Genomic DNA, 18,136 nt, shown 5'->3' with positions numbered 1-18,136 from the left:
CTCCCCAAGGTCAAGGAGAAGCAAGTGGAGCCAGGCAGGAAGGCGGAAAGGAAAGGAAAGCAAGGGCTCTGTGGGAGTCACGTGCCGCTGGCCGGCCGCCATGCCCATGGGAGAGTGTCCCTTTAAGAGCCCAGGTGTGGGTCAAGCACCACAGTTTCAGTTTTGGCAGCAGCATCCAGCGTCCTGCCGGAGGCTTCTACAAAAGCCAGGGCTGCGGACTGGTCAGCAGGCGGTGCTCCCAAAGCTGACGGGATAGGAGGAAGGAGCTCAAAGTAAGTGGGGCTGCTCTGGGGTCCCCGAAAGGATGCCATCTGGGAAGGGCCCTCTGTACGCACGACCCCCGATCTCCAAAGAACAGGATGAGGGGAACGTGGCCACCGCCCGTGTGCCCAAGCATGTCATGGGGGAGCTGATGGGCACAAGCCCGGGCGCATCCCAGAGAGACAAGTGAGGACCAGGGGTGAACACTCAGCAGGTGGGAAGAAGGGATGTCTGGGCTTGGCACGTGGCGTTCTGCTCAAAATTTTGTCTCTGAGTTCCCTCCTAATTCCTCCATAATTTAACTGGGACCTTAGGCAAGGCACCTAATTGCTGTCTCAACCTCTGTTTCCTAATGCGCAAAATGGGCATAAAACTAAGGCCGATCACTTATGGTTGATTCAAATGAAAAAAGATGTGTGAAATCGCTTTGAAAACTCCAGAGCAAAATAACAGTTGTTTTGGTGTTTTCCAATTCAGTTCAGTTATTCCAAACTATTGAGCATCAGACCGACACGGATAGGATAATGCCTAAGCAGGTCCTGGTACAAGGCAGGTACCCTTCTAGTCGTTGAATATTTCTCCCTTCAGCTTTCTGGTGGAGGCACACGAAGTCCATTTTTCTGGGTTTCGAAGACATCCTGAGATCTTTCCAACTTCAGCCCTGCTTTGCTCTCACAGATCCCTGCCACCCCAAGGTATAATGTGCATCCACCGTTTCATCCTGTACCTGCTAAGGTGGGAAAAATGAAGTCCTTCCCAGGAAAGTGAGTTAGGCGGGCAAAGCCCCCTGCCAGGCGCAGGCAGCATTCTTCAGTCCTCAGGCTCCTGCTGCCTCTGCAGCCAGGAGACCTCAGCCTGCAGCTCTCTTATCCTGACAGCATCCCAGGCCAGCCAGGGGACACTCAGCACAAGCGCAGCTGCTCTGCAAGCTGCATCCCTCACCAGCCCCACTGCGCGCCACTGCCCCAGGCCACCTACGTGGCCCGCGCTGTTTTGCACCACAGCCTTCACTGTCGCTTTCCCCCTTCACGAGAGGAATTACAAGTCCCTGAACATCTGGAGTTGGGATGTGTCAGTTCATGGGTTAGTGTAGAAGGCAGCTGTCTATGCTCAGAGCCAGTTTTGAAACTCTCCATCCATCATCCCTCTCCCTGCCCTTGGGTGTGGTGATGTGGCAGACAGAGCAACGAACCAGGAGCCAGGAGAGCAGCTGGCTCTGTTATCTCTGCCTGTCTCTAAGAACCTCTGGACTCTGTGGCCTTATTTTACAAATAGTGTAATAGCAGCAGCTTCCAGGTAGAAAACACACTTACCCTTGACTTTCACAGCTTCATCTTCTTCCTACCTGAAACAAACCCAGTGGGAGTCAGGGAGTCACAGGAACATAAACCTGTGTTACAGTTGAGGAAACTGAGGTTGTGAATTAATGTGAGTGGTGTAAGGCCACCCAGCAGGTATAAATGACAACATTTGGGTACAGTCATTTTGGTATGGTCATGGGGATATTTTGACATCACCTAAAAAAACACGATACACAACTTTTTAAAAAGTATCACACGCATGTGGTCAGCAGAGACCCCCGCACCTATGTCTTGCCCCCTCTCTGGGTGGGCGGGGGCTGGGAATCCCAAAGACCCTGGCATTGACACAGTGTGATGGACTGGAAAGAAGTTTTGGAGGCCATGTGTCTGGTTACAGGAAACAAACATAACCTGCCGTACATATGGTAAGTGCTGAATAAATAGCAGCCATTATTAATTTTCAGGAAGAAATTCTTCTGTTGGCACCTACCTCTGAGTTCAAACAGAGTCTTTTCACAGGAACCACCTTTCCTATGAAAAGCAGAGAGGAGAGAATTGGACTAAGTTCTCCTCTAAGACTTGATTTCCTGCTTCTGCACCTTCTGACTGCTTCCTCTCAACTTTAAGACCCTCTACAGGACAGCACTGTAACTAAAATCTTGTATGCTTGATCCAGAGTGCCTGAATCTGGATCCCATCCCAGTCACTTACCTGCTGTGTAACTTTGGGCAAGCGTCTTACTTCTCTGGACCTCCACTGTCTCATTTGTGAAATGAGTTTACCCATTGTACCCTACCTCCCAGGGTGACTATGAGGACTAAATGAGTTAACAGATATAAAGCGCCTGAAAGTGACTCCATTGTGCCAGCTATAATCAGAATCCCTCACTTGTAACCTAGTCCCTGGCACATGTCTGCTCCTTCCGGCCGTGACAGTCCAATCTGAACAGCTCGCCCCCAGTCTTCGAAGGATGCTCAGCAAACAGACGTCTGTTCTCTCACTCTGAGACAGGAAAAAGAGAAGACTGTGTTGACTTTAAAGAGGATGTGGGAAAAGGACTGTTATTTTTAAGCCCGATACCCTACTTAGGACTTTACATATGTTGCCTCATTTAATCCTTATGGCGACTCACAAGACTAGATGCAATTTCCAGTTTACAGATGAACAGTGGGGCTCAATGGATTTAAATAGTCTGCCCCAAATCACACAATCCCCAAGTGAGAGAGCCAACAGCCAACCTAAGGAGTCCGTACACTGTGCTACTCTCTAAGTGCACAGCACGCGTAAAAGTCAAGTGCATAAGCCCCTCAACCTCCTGTGCTAACAAGTAATTGCAGTCTCTTACAGTGGAAGAGCACTTTACACTATTGGGAATGCCTCTATGTATATTAACCATAGTCCCCATCCCAAGGTAGCCCCTCAACTAGACGAGTCAGGGACGACAATACCCATTTTCAGATGGGAGAGTTGAGCCAGCACATTTTGCCCAAGTGGGAGAGCTCTTCTGGTAGCCTGTGACAGAGCAGGACTCTGGACCTCTGAGTCTCTTCCACCCTCCCTTGAGCTACTGTCCCTTGAGCACCCAGAACAAAGAAGGCATTGGGCAAAGTGAGAGAAATCAGCCCTGACTTTGTCCTTCTCAGAGAGGGAATGAGGCCATAACCATTCCCAGTCTGATTGGTCTTTTCTGAACAGCTGGTCCTTGCCAGGCACTCCCCGGAGAGCAAGGCCTTCTGGAGATGGGGAGATGGATCTCAGTTGACCCTGCTTTCCAGAGCTTGCCATCTGGTAAGGTGGGTGAGATAAACACCCACAGACCAAGCTAGGATGGGATAGAGTCAGTGACAGGGCTTCTCAGTCTCTGTTGAAAGGCCATCTGAAAATCTACAAGGCTTATTCCCAGAGCTTCATGAAGCTTGGATTCCATATGTTGAATTTCTGCTGAAGTCTTACATGCCTACTTTTGACAGGGATGGGGCCAGTATGTCTTGGATCTTCCTAGCTCACGCCTTCTTTGGGGAACCTATGGCTTTTCTCTCTATTTCCCTGCTCTCGGGAGCTTCAGTGCCTTTTCTCCAACATTGCCTGTGCTTGGAGATTCTCACATATTCCAGGGCTTACGTAAACTATATAACCTCTCTTACAACCCTGTCTGTCATTACAAGCCTGAGGCCCTTCCAAACTCCACGGACTGCCCTCCCTCCCCTAGTGGTGCTGTGGTTTCCAGGCTCGCCCTCGTGTGTGCTCAGCCTCTGCATCCACGGGAGAAGAGAGTGATAGGTCCACACGGACTCGAGCAGCGCCTCTCCTGGCCATCAGTCCAGGCCGAGGAAAGCCCCTTCCCCAGCCAGGCCAGCTGCTCCCTGCTTCTCTGAGCCCCAAGATCCCTGCTGCCCCAAGTTCACACTCACAGGAGCCAGAAACTTCCAACATGGCTTCAAGCCCCACGTGGTGCCTGCTCTCTCTTCCCTCCAAAGCCCCAAGGACCGTGAGAGCCTTAACTGTCCCTCTGCTGTGAGCCAAGCTGGTGACAAGCCCAGAGTTACTGAAGGCCACATGCTCACCAGCAGCCAAGCCAGGCCCTGGTCCAGAAGACCCTCTCCCTCTGATAGAGGAGAAAGCCTGAACTGAGACGGACAAACATGTGACTCTCAACCACAAGAGCGAAGATCAGTCACTCCGACTGAAGGCGAGCTAGCTAGAGTAATTTTATAAGACGGCAGACTCTATTCTTCAGCAGAGCCTACACCTAGCCCCAACCTGCAACTGTGCAGACATACATTGTGAATATACGAGGGGCAGTAACTTGGTAAAATGAGAATGATCTAGAATACCCCAGCCTGACTACTGAAAATACAACTTCTATTTTAAGAGCCAGGAAAGGTGCCTTCATGCATGATATACTAACCTATGTATATCTGGGAGAATAGGTCCCTCTGAGCATTCAAGGAGTGATAGGGTACCAATTTGATCCCATTCTGTTGTAAGTCTTGGGGCCAGAATCTCTCTAACCCTTAGATTTCCTATCTTCCCAGGAATATATTCTCTATCCCTTGGGTTACTATGATGGTGGATAAAGTCATAAAGCAAAGAAGGTAGCAGAGCATCTTGTGCCAAGTAAATAATATGCTCTCTCTTTCCTTCCTAAAGCAAATCCTTTGAATCCAGCTCCAGCCCATGGAACTGGGGCCTCCCTGACACCCGAATCTCCCAGGTTTGGGAACAAATATGGTTTTAAGACTTTGAGAGGAAGGGATTTCTAATGATTTGCAAAGCCCAGGGTCTTTCAGCTGAGAGCAGAGAAACTGTGCTTTAAGTGAAGTTTTGAGCAGAGACTTCCTGCTCCTGAGAATGTGGGGGTGTGGGGATAGTCCAGTCTCCACAGGGAATGGACTGTGCGCTTCCTACCAAGGTCAGCTTCCACAAAACTTGCCCTCTAGCTCTGCATGCCTGGTGATCTCATCCCTGATGGGAGGTTACGCAAAGGGTTATTGGGCACATGTGAGCATCCTCCCCCTGCACGGACCTTCACCACTAGCCAAGCATGTCCCAAATGAGAGGTGCCTGGGGAGGAAGTCTTTGGAAAATGTGGCCTCTGCCTGCAGCAAGCCAGGGCAAGTGGCTGTTACCAGTACAGACTAGGGATTGTCTCCTCCAACTCATCCTATGGGAAGACCCACTGCAGTCCAGAGAAATTTTTGCTGATGTCAGGGGAGAACAGAGACGAGAACCAGAGAGCCCCTACTGGTTGTGGCTCCTTAAAGCAGATGGCACGGTGTCCTCCCACCGGCCACTGCGCCCAAGCCCAGTGCAAATGGCAGGTGGCGGGACTCTGCAGTGAGCCCATCCCAAAGAGACAAGAGAGACTTCCCAGCCCTGTGACCCCCACTCCCACCTGGGAGTCAGTCCCACGTCCACCTGGGTGGTCCTGCAGCCAGCTTCGTCCTGAGCACATCTGAGCTGGAGCTGACGCTGGCATTTGGCTAAGGCCACACTCCAGAGGTTAATCATTGGCCTGGTATGAAAAGTCCAGGGCAATTAACCGGAATCAAGAGAGGCTCAAGCTGCCACCCAACACCCATATTTGTCTCTACCTCCCCAAACCCGCTCCCCCAACTCTTCCGAAGAACTGGAGAAACAGAATACCTTTATCTCCACAAGGAAATAAAGAGGTGCTTTGCTGGGAAATTCCCTCACAGAAAAGAAGGAACCAAGATAAACAGCTCTATTGCCTTTGGCTCAAGCTAGCGAAGGGCGTCTCTGGGAGCAGGAGCGAGGCCAAGGCAGGAAGGGGGGCCTGGGAGATGGGTGCCCGCACTCCCTGCTGCCTCGAGCCTCCTTATCTTTATGGGTGCTCGTCACTGCCCAGCACATGTTAACACAGCTTTCTCCTTTCCCCCTCTCATCGTCAAGTCCGTTCCAAAACTGAAAGCCTGGCAAGGTCCATGGGAGAGTGGGGACTCCCCTCTTCACTTCCATCCTCCTCCAGGCTGCAGTCAGGGTCCAGAGGACGGCAGGGGTCAGGCCGGGCCCTGGGACTCTCAACCTTCCCCAGCCCTGGGCTGTATCCCCAGATGTGACAAGGGCCACACGTGCAACACCCTCTGAGTGGCCTCACCTTGGATTTTCCATCTTTGTCTGTCAGCCTCACCAAGCAGGAGGCGGTCACACCTACATGTTTAACCCTGACTCCATAACGGAGTCTCTGGGAAATCCTGGGCATGTCACTCAGCATCTCACGATCTTGATTTTTCTTATCCAGGAAGTGGTTGTAATTATATCTGTCCTGTCTCATTTAAAGGGAACTTCTAGAGTTCCAGTGAAGTGGTGTAAATGACAACATTTGAAAAGCAAAGAGCACCCCACAGATAACAAGAATAAGCATGAAGGATAAGCACCTCACCTTTGAGATGGAATATGGGCAGGGAGACAGACTCAGAGCTTGGACTCTGGGGGTCAGATAAAGAGGGTTCGGTCTTCCCCACCACCTCCACCCCCACCCTACCTATCCCCACATTTAATCCCCCTGTGTGGCCTTGAGGAAAGCCCTTAACCTTTAAGCTTTCATCTCCTCCTATGTCAAGTGTAGATAAGAATGCCCACCTCTTAGGAGTGATACCAACTTTAAATGAGATACTGGAGGTGCATTTTTTCACAGGTACATCATGGAATGCAGTGCGAGGACTGTTGGCAGTGGTTGCGACCACGCGGCCTCTGTGCATCTCTATTTACTCGTGTGACAGGCCATAAATTATGCCAGCCCCCTCCACCTCCCAGGGATGTAGGGAGGGCAGCTGGAGCAGAGAGGTGGAGACACTTCTTGGTAGTAACCAATGATCTGGGGAGCTGTTCCTGAGATCTTACAGATCTTGCCCAGGACGGTGCCTACTCCCAACCCCACACGGGTGGGGAAACAGAGGAAATGATGCATGTGTGTCCCTATCCCAAAGGAACTGGCAACTTAGCTGAGAAAATGAAAGCCTACCTATCCCTACTAAAGAACAAAAGGCATTGTGAGACGACGAGACTTTGAGCTGTGATGGGAAAGGCGGGGCCATTCATTCTTTGATAGGTTTTATGTCCGTTGCTGGAGACGCAGAATTGAACAGGTGTTACAGGGGCCGGAAGGTCAGCTAGTCTTGGACAACAAAGGCGTTTCATCCCCTCGTGCCACTGTCTTTCAGCAACCACACAGGACGGTGACTGGCGGCAGAGACCCGCGGGAGACCCCAGCGATGTCGCGCCTGTTCCTCGCCTGCCTGCTGGCCATCTTCCCAGGTGCGTCAACCAGGCCCCGGCCCGCTCCATCCTAGTCCCCTGGGCCCAGGGATCGGCCCGTCCCCAGGGACGTCCAGGCAAGGCTGGCACCCCCTCGGGGAGCGACCACAGACACTGCAGGGAGGATCGGTGGGCCAGCGTTGGGGCATCAGGACTAAAAATGGCACTCTCTTGCGTCTGGCCAAGGGTCTTCACTGGGAATAAGGAAAACGAGACCTTGACCTAGAACCAAGCCTCACTCTTGAGTTGCTTTGGGGTTTGGGAGAAATGACTTATATTTGTGCCTGTTGACATTTTTATCTGGAAAAAAAAGAAGAAAAGAATCTACAAAGTATTTTAGAAATATAGGGAAATAGCAGACAACAAATGAAATAATGTAGCACTCCACAAGGATGGTTTTAAATATATATATAATATACATATATTTATATATATTTAATATACATAATATATTTAAATGTATATAAAATATATATAATATATAAATATATTATACCTATTTAAATATATATAAATATATGTATATATGCAAGAAATATTATACATATATGTATACATGCAAGGAGACCACTAAATAAGTTTGCCATTTGTTTTCTTAATGCGGCTATCATTAATGAATTATGATTAAAACCTTAGAATTGTTTAATAATTGTGCAATGTAGCAATTGCCTGGCTGCAGCGCCTGGTAACTAACCCACAGAAGACACATGTCTCAGGAGGAAAAGTTCCTCAGCGTGGACTGTCCAGACCCCCTCAGGAGGCTTTCCCTCCGGCAGCCTCAGAAAGCCCCTGTCTCTGTCCCCACAGTGGTCTCCATGAAGAGTCCCATCTTCGGTCCCGAGGAGGTGACCAGCGTGGAAGGCCGCTCAGTGTCCATCAAGTGCTACTACCCGCCCACCTCCGTCAACCGGCACACGCGCAAGTACTGGTGCCGGCAGGGAGCCCAGGGCCGCTGCACGACCCTCATCTCCTCGGAGGGCTACGTCTCCGACGACTACGTGGGCAGAGCCAACCTCACCAACTTCCCGGAGAGCGGCACGTTTGTGGTGGACATCAGCCGTCTCACCCATAAAGACTCGGGGCGCTACAAGTGTGGCCTGGGCATTAGCAGCCGTGGCCTTAACTTCGATGTGAGCCTGGAGGTCAGCCAAGGTAAGGGCTCAGGCTCTTTAGATTTCTGAGGAGAGCGAGAGGGAGGAAGGATTTCCCGAGAGGGCAGGGTGTCCTGGCATGGGGAAGGCTGTGGGTCCATCCAGAGCCTTCCATTTGCACAGTAGAAGGTGGGAATGAGACAGATGGGACCTACTTGGACAGGTGGAGGGCGGATGGGCCACTCTAGGTCTTAAGGGCCTGACACGGTTCTGGTTTTACTAAAGCTCTAGCTTAGAAGAGTGTGAAGAGAACAAGTTCTCTCCTCATATTTGTTGCAGGTGGGACCAGAGGTCCAGGAGCAGGGGGAGATTTGTAGGCATCCTTAAGTTCTGCTGTTAGAGCACCCTTCACATCAAGACCTTGGGCCACCAGACTTCTTTTAACATGTATTCTCTTACCTGATCTCCAGTAGTCCCTCAGAAGTCTCTGCATAAATTAAATGATCAGTTCTTGTCCAAAGACCATAAGATTGGATGGAACAAATGACACAGGCACAAGTATTGAGAGAGAACAGAGCAGGGAGAGATGAGTGCCAGCTTGGGAAGGCTTCCTGGAGGGGGCAGCAGAAAAGCTGGGCTTTGGAAGACAGATTCTGACACTGTCTCTCTGGGAAAGAGGGCCCTCCGGGTGATAAGCATACCCAGCCCTCATCAGAAACATTGAGGAAGTGAACCGTGTGGAAGGCAGCTCAGCATCCTATGATGCAAGAAAGAAAACCACAACTTGTTCCCCACCCTTCACCCTGCAGATCCTGCACAGGCAAGTCATGCCCACGTCTACACTGTAGACCTGGGCAGGACTGTGACCATCAACTGCCCTTTCACGCGTGCGAATTCTGAGAAGATAAAATCCTTTGTGCAAGAAGACAAACCAAGACTGTTTCCAAGTCATCGACTCCAACAGTTATGTGAGCGACAAATATAAAGACAGAATACATCTCAGTATCCCTAGGTACCAACACATTAGTGTTCAGCGTTGTCATCAACCGAGTCAAGCTCAGTGATGCTGGGATGTATGTCTGCCAGGCTGGGGACGATGCCAAAGCCGATAAAATCAACATTGACCTCCAGGTGCTGGAGCCTGAGCCTGAGCTGGTTTATGGAGACTTGAGGAGCTCGGTGACCTTTGACTGTTCCCTGGGCCCCGAGGTGGCACATGTGCCCAAATTTCTGTGCCAGAAGAAGAATGGGGGAGCTTGCAATGTGGTCATCAACACGTTGGGGAAGAAGGCTCAGGACTTCCAGGGCAGGATCGTGTCCGTGCCCAAGGACAATGGTGTCTTCAGTGTGCACATTACCAGCCTGAGGAAAGAGGACGCAGGGCGCTACGTGTGCGGGGCCCAGCCTGAGGGTGAGCCCCAGGACGGCTGGCCTGTGCAGGCCTGGCAACTCTTCGTCAATGAAGGTGAGACCTGAGAGGCGGAAAGGGGAGAGGTGGGCAGTCTGCAAGTGAGAGCCCAGCTTGGCCCCTCTGAGTCTATCTGACAGCTTCTGTCCATTGACCGCATCTGCTCACTGACAAGCCCTGGACCAGATGCTCTGGGCGCAGCACAAGAGCCCCAAGGCTGTGCGCGATGGCCTCTGCCTTGTGTGATCTCTTAACCCTTCTTCTCTGTTACCAAAGGCCTTTGATGGCCACCCCTGATCCTTAGGAATGAAGGGAGTGAAGATCCCGACTGTCTGGGTTTGAAAGAGCCATGGGAAGCACTCTACGTGGAGTCTCCCTGACCCCAGAGCAGGATGGCAGCTCAACCATCACATTCCGGTGGAAGAAGCCTTGGCTTGTGTTGGTCTCATAGCTTTCCCAAGTCAATGCCCCGGCTTCCAAAATCTCCCCTCCAACATCTCTTAGGGCTACTTGTTATTCAGCGTGATCTGGTTGAATCCCTGCCCCTTTCCACCCTGGGAGCACCCTGTAGTGAGTTACCGTCTTGAGAAACTGAACCAGTACTTGTTAGTGGTCACTACACTTGAGGCTTTCCCATAAGGGGCTCCCATTCCCTGTCCTTCTTTCTCCTTCCAGCTCAGTCCTCACCACCTCCCTCAGCATTTTCAGTCACCTGGGACTCTCCCAGAACCTCAGCTTTAGTTTCTTGAAGATAGACCACGCTTCTCTTGGATATGGCCTTTGCAGCCCTCAATAATTAAATTTATCTGTGCTACATAGTATATATTTTAAATCAAACTGTTCTAAATGTATTTTCTTAATTTGGAGGAAAAAAAACCCAACCTGGCCATCTTGTGGGACGAGCTAATAATAAAAAGACAAAAACTATCTAGAGGGAGATTTTATAAGAAGCCCAAGGTGAAAGGCTGATGGTCACTCTTTAAATGCCTTCCGTTCTCTGCTCAGAATAAGGTGGGGAAGGAATAGTGGGGGAGGTCCCTGAAGACGGGGAGAAGGCTCCTGCGCCAGGCTCTGTGACATTCGGAAAGGCTTTTTCACTTTCTGAGGCCGGTAAGGGGATTGCTCTACACCTCACTCTCCACCCTGGCTGAGCCCACGGGGAGGAGGCTGCCCAGCCCACTCTGAGTTCTCCCATCCCATCTTTGTCTGTGCTTCCAGAGACGGCAATCCCCGCAAGCCCCTCCGTGGTGAAAGGTGTGAGGGGAGGCTCTGTGACTGTATCTTGCCCCTACAACCCTAAGGATGCCAACAGCGCGAAGTACTGGTGTCACTGGGAAGAGGCTCAAAACGGCCGCTGCCCGCGGCTGGTGGAGAGCCGGGGGCTGATGAAGGAGCAGTACGAGGGCAGGCTGGTGCTGCTCACCGAGCCGGGCAACGGCACCTACACCGTCATCCTCAACCAGCTCACCGATCAGGACGCCGGCTTCTACTGGTGCGTGACCGACGGCGACACGCGCTGGATCTCCACAGTGGAGCTCAAGGTTGTCCAAGGTAAAAGTTGAACTTGGGCAAGAGGGAAGGGAGGCAGCTCCGGGACCCCTCCAGTCAACCTCAGCATCACCCCCAGCCACTCTGCCTCCCGCCTCCCCCACCTCCAAGCTGCTGGAGAGAGCCCACCCGTTCATCCCGTAACCAGCACCCTTCCCCGACCTGTCCATACCAGCAATAAACACCCTTTCCTGCCCCCACGCTCTTCAAACCACCACACATAGCAACTCCTGAGATCAAGAGCATCAGCTTCTATGACAGTCTGTATGGCATCAGCTGAAGCAGAGTTCAGTTCTTTGTACTGAGTCTTGCTGCTGTTGTTCAGTTGCTAAGTCACGTCCAGTTCATTGTGACCCCACGGACTACTGCACACCAGGCTTCCCTGTCCATCAGCAACTCCAGGAGCTTGCTCAAACTCATGTCCATTGAGACAGTGATGCCATCCAACCATCTTATCCTGTGTCATCCCCTTCTCCTTCTGCCCTCAATCTTTCCCAACATCAGGGTCTTTTCCAATGAGTCGGCTCTTTGCATCAGGTGGCCAAAGTACTGGAGCTTCAGCTTTAGCATCAGTCCTTCCAATGGGTATTCAGAGTTGATTTCCTTTAGGATTGACTGGTTTCATCTTGCTGGCTAAAGGACTCTCAAGAGTCTTCTCCAGCACCATAGTACTGAGTCCAGGAGAGCAGATAGCAGCAAGGAAACACACAGAAGCCCTTGGCAAGGCCCGTGGTCTGTGATAGACTGGAAGGACTCATAGTGGACACCAGTAATCTATTACATGGTCACATAATTGTAAGTGCTTTTTGTTCAGTATAGTGTATTTATTTAGCATGCTGTCCAAAAAGGAACCGGACTGTGGACGAAGCACCCCCACCCCGGCCCCCAGTCACATGCCTGCAGCATCACTGGGGCCAACTTCTGCACCTGTTTCTCCCTCCCTGCTCCAGGAGAACCAAGCCTCAAGGTACCCAAGAACGTCACGGCTTGGCTGGGAGAGCCCTTAAAGCTCTCCTGCCACTTCCCCTGCAAATTCTACTCCTTTGAGAAGTACTGGTGTAAGTGGAGCAACAGAGGCTGCAGCACCCTGCCCACCCAGAACGACGGCCCCAGCCAGGCCTTTGTGAGCTGCGACCAGAACAGCCAGGTCGTCTCCCTGAACCTGGACACAGTCACCAAGGAGGATGAAGGCTGGTACTGGTGTGGAGTGAAGGAAGGCCCCCGATACGGGGAGACGGCGGCTGTCTACGTGGCAGTGGAGAGCAGGGTGAAGGGTGAGTCTACGAGGGCCAGGCCCGCATGCCCCAGGGGACTCCAGAGAAAATTGCCTGAGAACATCTCCATCAAGGGTGGCCCCAGGTTTGGCTGTAAGAGGCAGGGGCCAGGGGAGGCCTTATGCCCCTTCCTGGTCTCATTTATCCTTCCAAAAAGGGCATCCCAAATAAACATACAGATTCATAAAAAATAGTGCATTTGTCAATTAACCTCAGTCTCAAGACAAATCCCATAGTCACCCCTTCAGGCCACCATGTAGCCAGTCCTATATGGAGAGGTCTTCTACATGTAGACATGTCTAAGTCACTGTTATACCATATTCTGCCAAAGTCGGCTCCAGAGAGCCAGATAACCTTCATGCACAAGGTCTGGTAAGGAAAATCCAGGCAATCTCTTCCAGTAAGATTGCATTTCAAACTGCTTCTAAAAATATCCCATGAAATGTCTTATCCCTAACGAGAGGATATTTTTGTGTGCGTGCATGCTCAGTGGTTAAGTCGTGTTCAACTCTTTGTGACCCCATGGACTGTAGCCCGCCAGGCTCCTCTGTCCACGGGATTCTCCAGGAAAGAATAGTGGAGTGGGTTGTCATGCCCTCCTCCAGGGGATCTTCCCAACACAGGGATTGAACGTGGATGTCTTATGTCTTCTGCACTGGCAGCCGGGTTCTTTACTGCTAGTGCCACCTGGGAAGCAGGCACTAGAGATCAGGGATTGAACAGGTGTCTCCTGCATTGGCAGGCAGATACTTTACCGTTGAGCCACCAGGGAAGCCCAAGGAGTATGTTTAGTGCCTCTAGAAATGAGGTTATGGCAGCTTCCAGTTGTCAGGCTCACTGAAGGGACCGCTTGCTAAGCTGCCACCGACTCTTTGCAACCCCATGGACTGTAGCCCACCAGGCTTCTCCGTCCATGGGATTTTCCAGGCAAGAATACTGGAGTAGATTGCCATTTCCTTATAGTCAAGAGGCCCTGGGCAAACCCTGTGAAGAATCTCCCTGTCAGCCCTTGTGCACAGCTGGATCTAGGCACGCAGCCTTACAATGGAAGTGAAGTTGGTATGAATAGGGCAGAGGTTGTCTGTGACAGGCTGGAGAAGAGTGTAACTCCCCTGCTTCTGGTGTTCTCTGAGACCCTGTCCGAAAAGGCGTGAGATCTCCCCAAGATCCTGGGATTTCTAATGAAGTCCCGCTCTGCAGACTCCCTAAACTCAAGCCCCTCTCTGCTCTCGCCAGGGTCCCAAGGCGCCAAGCAAGTGAAAGCTGCCCCTGCGGGGGCGGCAATACAGTCGAGGGCCGGGGAGATCCAGAACAAAGCCCTTCTGGACCCCAGCTTTTTCGCAAAGGAAAGTGTGAAGGACGCTGCTGGTGGACCCGGAGCACCTGCAGATCCTGGCCGGTGAGGAGGGGTCTGGGGACCCCCACCTGGAGAACATTCGAGAGTCCAAGGACCTGAGGCTGGGTCACCAGGTCCCAGGAAGAAAGCCCGTCCACCTCTTGACAGTGGGTGCACCCACGCCACCTTGGCCTGTGGTCTCTGCCCTTCTGAGGCCGGAGCGCGGTCCACCATTCAGCTCCATCTCCCAGTCCTGGGATGCAGGGAAGGCCCAGTGCTCGCTTTTGTCCTGTCTGAGAGGGCTTCTTAGAAGGACGGAGCTTGGGGGGCTGTATCCGGAGGAGGGAGTGGATAAATCTGGTTGGCTGGACCCAACCTGCCAGCCCCTCCTGGGACCCCCAGTGTCCCCTGCAGGGACTAAGTTAACCCTTCCCCCAGCCCTACAGGATACAGCGGGAGCTCCAAAGCACTGGTCTCCACCCTGGTGCCCCTGGCCCTGGTCCTGGTCGCAGGGGTCGTGGCGATCGGGGTGGTCCGAGCCCGGCACAGGAAGAACGTCGGTGAGTCCCAGGGCGCTGCCTGCCCGCCGCCTGCAACCTCCAGCCCTCAGTCCTGGCCCCACAGCTCCAAGGGGTCTGCCGGGGTCCATCCTCTCTCATCCGCTCAGAGGAAGGGTCCGGGCAAAGTGAGGCGGGGGACAACCAATGCACACGTGCCCGAAACTTCCATTATGTGCTGCCGTCCAAATGCCGACTCTGGAAGCGCATCTTCAGTCACTAGGGGATCTAAGCTCACAGGGAGGGGCTCCGGGAAGAGGAGGGCAGGGTCCTGGAAACCTGGGCTTCCAGCCTGGGGGTGAGGACCGGTCAGCTGGGTGGCGCTGGGTGTCCCCTTCATACCTCTGGTGTCCATACAGCTCAAGACAGAGATGAGGATAATCACTTCCAAGGGCTGGTGCGAGGGCAAAACGAGATCCTGTGCTCTGGAAGGTCCCACAGTGATGAGCAGAGGCCAGGGGCTGCTGGGTCTAGGTTTCTATGGACAGGACCTGGCGGGGAGGCTCGGGTCATTTTCATTCTGCCTCGGGTCCTCATCAGAGACAGCCGTCAGAGACCCTGCCCCGCTCCAGCCCTCCTGCAGGGATCCCTCGGGGACCTTCCGCTCCCAGCCCTGCACCAACCCCCTTCTCTCCCCGACAGACCGGATTTCAATCAGGAGCTACCGGACAGATATCAGCATGTCAGACTTTGAGAACTCCAGGGATTTTGAAGGACGTGACAACATGGGAGCCTCTCCAGAGGCCCAAGAGACGTCTCTCGGAGGGAAGGACGGTACGTCCCTCCCTGGAGGACTGCCCAGCCCTGGGGTCAAGCATGAGCCCCGACTCTGCCTCTGGAGCAGGAATGGGGGGCCAGGGAGAGCTGATGCCCCCTCTCCTGCTCTTCACACAGAGTTTGCCACCACTACCGAGGACACCGTGGAGAGCAAAGAACCCAAGAAGGCAAAGAGGGTGAGGCCAAGGAGGGAGAAGGAGGCCTCTTGAGGGTGACGAGGAAAGGCAGCAAGGCCTGCAGTTAGACACGGGGAGAAGTCGTCTCCGCTGAGGGCTGGTGCCAGGGCAGGGAAGGGGTGTGTCTTTCTGGCTGCGGGGTTGATGTGGCTGAAATCCAGGCAGGAGGTGAGCTGCATTGATGGGCTATCAACAGGAGGAGGGAGGGAGGTGGTGCAGGGGCGTGGAGAGGGGACTGGGGGGTGGTGAGGACAGTGGCCGCATTAAAGATTCTGGCCACAGGGTGGGCAGGTCAAATGGCATTCCCTGGGGATCAGGGAGGTGCTCTTCCCGGGCCATGGGACTCACAGACTTAGCTCAGCACCCTCACTGGAGGATTTTTGGGGCCCGGCATTTTCACTGGGCCTGGAAGACTTTGCTCATGGGGGGCCCCTTCCCACCCCAACCAAGATCCACCTGAGTTGAAATCCTACCTGCCTTTGGGTCACAGGTTAACCTCTCTGCTTATTATCACTGATGCTTATTATCACGTCCACACCCCCTGGCCACAGTAGAGACCCCAGCATCTGGAACAGTGAGGGGAACAGGTCGGTCTGGGAGACAGCCATCCCCTCCAGGCTGGTGGTGTGTCTCTGAGCCGGTAGAGGAAGAAGCTGTGAACCTCTGTGGCTAATGCCAGCCTGGGTCACCTTGGCCACGACTGTGGGCAGGGCTTCCGGGGACGGGCTCAGGGCCCCAGAGGTGGTTCCACTCCACGTGTTGGAAGGAGGTAGTGAGACCGAGGCAGGTATTTTTAGAAGCTGCAGTTTTCCGTTTCTCACGATCAGTCCCTCAAGGTGAGTGTGGCGGCTGGGGTGAGGAGGGTGGGCGGACACAGGCTCGAGCTGCTTACGACAAGATCGTGAATTTAGGACACTTAGCGCGTCCCCTCCCCTCGACCCCCACTGTCCCGGAGCCGCGGCCCCCAACACTGACTCCTCTCCTGTCACCCCCCAGTCGTCCAAGGAGGAAGCCGACGAGGCCTTCACCACCTTCCTCCTCCAGGCCAAAAACCTGGCCTCCGCCGCAACCCAGAACGGCCCGACAGAAGCCTAGACGGAGCCCTGGGCGCCCCTTCCCTCCGCACGTGGCAATCACGCTCCGAATCACGCTGATCCTCAGGGCCCTCAGCTCGGGGGGCTCCACTGCCTGCACTCACACCCCGCCTAGGCTTCTCCTGTCTGTCCTCAGAGGGTGTGCTGGTTCCTTCTTGGTGGCATCCAAGCCTGGCTTACTTGTTCCTATTGGGGGTGAGGTGGTATGAGGAGTTCCCACCTGCAGCTTATTCGAACGAGAGAACTAAAGGTGTGGAGGAGAATTAAGATCGCAGAGGGGCCTCTCAGAAAGAAAAGGAGTGGGTGGGGAGACAACCGCAGAAAGGGGGCCATTCAGCGCTTCCCTGTCCCCTTATTTGGGGATGTCAGTGGAATCCTCCCTTCCACCCCATCTCTGCACCTCTCCATCCCCACTCCATTCCATCTTCTCTTCTTCTTTCCCTCATTAAAAATGTGCATTTGGTTACTCACTAGATTCCAGGGACTCTGCTAGACACTGGGATAGGTAGGCCGCAATCCCAGGCGGCAGCCTTCCGCAAACATCAAGGAGCCCCTGGAGCCCACAGCATCTCTTCACGTGTACACTCACTGACCTCTGCCTCTGCTGGGAGAAATCATAAAGGGTCTGCAGCCCTGAGGCCTTAGGGATTATGTAACACGGGCATACACACAAGGCACCATCAACACATTCTTACCATTTCACAGGTGAGAAAGCCGAGGTCCTGAGAGGTGGAGAGGTTTGCTCAGAGGCAGCAAGTGAGATGTATGAGTGTCAAGCTAAAGATTTGACACCTGCTGTCCCTACAGGAGGGCCTTCTCTCTCCAGATGAGACAGCATTCCATAGGAAGGAGAAGAAAAATGTAAATAAGACTGGTCTTTCACAGGCCCCACGTCAGGGAAGATACCTCTTCCCCTGTCTATCACTCACAGAGACCTAATAGGATGAGAGAATGGTCAAACACTCAAAACCCCCGAATGTGAAGAGTTCTGAGTGGAAAGGGAGAAAAAAGGGGGGATTTGATGGTGCCAGGGAGGGGCTGATCTCCAAAGAACTAAGGTTTAAGTTTTTTTTTTTTTTTTTTTTCCTTCTAAGCTCTGCACTTCAACTAGCATCTATGAGCTGGCACTTGCTAACAAATCAAAAATGTGAATTAATTAATAATTAAAGACCATGATTTCCTCCAAGGAGGCTCAGACTGCATCTGTCCCCATACCGTCTGTTCCCCAGGCAATGCTTTCAGAGCAGTTTGCTCTTCTAGACACCCCAGGACACAAGTCTAAACCAGCTTTCCCCGACCTCCAGCGCCGGGCTGAGAGGGGCTAGTGGGTGGCCTGCAAGTGGGACCAAGATTATCTTCAACAAAAGGATAGTTTGGGATCTATACCAGTGGTCAAGACCCCAAAGCTCTGTGTTATAGGAGATAATTAAGACTGAAAGCAGGTGTAACCAGCACTCCTCTTAGACATTAAAAACTATCTTGGTGTGGCATCCATGGAGCACTTGACCTTAAATCTCATACCTCCCTGGGTTTTC

At 52.8% G+C, this 18,136-nt stretch overlaps 1 protein-coding gene across 1 annotated transcript; it reads left to right on the top strand.

The window, feature by feature from the left end:
* The first annotated feature begins 152 nt into the window (after positions 1–152).
* On the top strand, positions 153–17,787 carry PIGR (polymeric immunoglobulin receptor). The gene is given in 13 exon segments (NM_174143.2): positions 153–272; positions 7,247–7,340; positions 8,148–8,492; positions 9,241–9,346; positions 9,348–9,439; positions 9,441–9,896; positions 11,058–11,390; positions 12,338–12,661; positions 13,898–14,060; positions 14,436–14,557; positions 15,197–15,328; positions 15,449–15,507; positions 16,504–17,787. Coding segments are annotated over 12 exon segments (2,274 nt in total). The 5' UTR covers positions 153–272; positions 7,247–7,297; the 3' UTR covers positions 16,603–17,787.
* Positions 17,788–18,136: the final 349 nt, after the last annotated feature.

The sequence above is a fragment of the Bos taurus genome, chromosome 16 (genome assembly GCF_002263795.3).
Source record: "Bos taurus isolate L1 Dominette 01449 registration number 42190680 breed Hereford chromosome 16, ARS-UCD2.0, whole genome shotgun sequence".
NCBI classification, from domain to species: domain Eukaryota; kingdom Metazoa; phylum Chordata; class Mammalia; order Artiodactyla; family Bovidae; genus Bos; species Bos taurus.
This window is presented reverse-complemented; position numbering and strand designations above follow the sequence as displayed.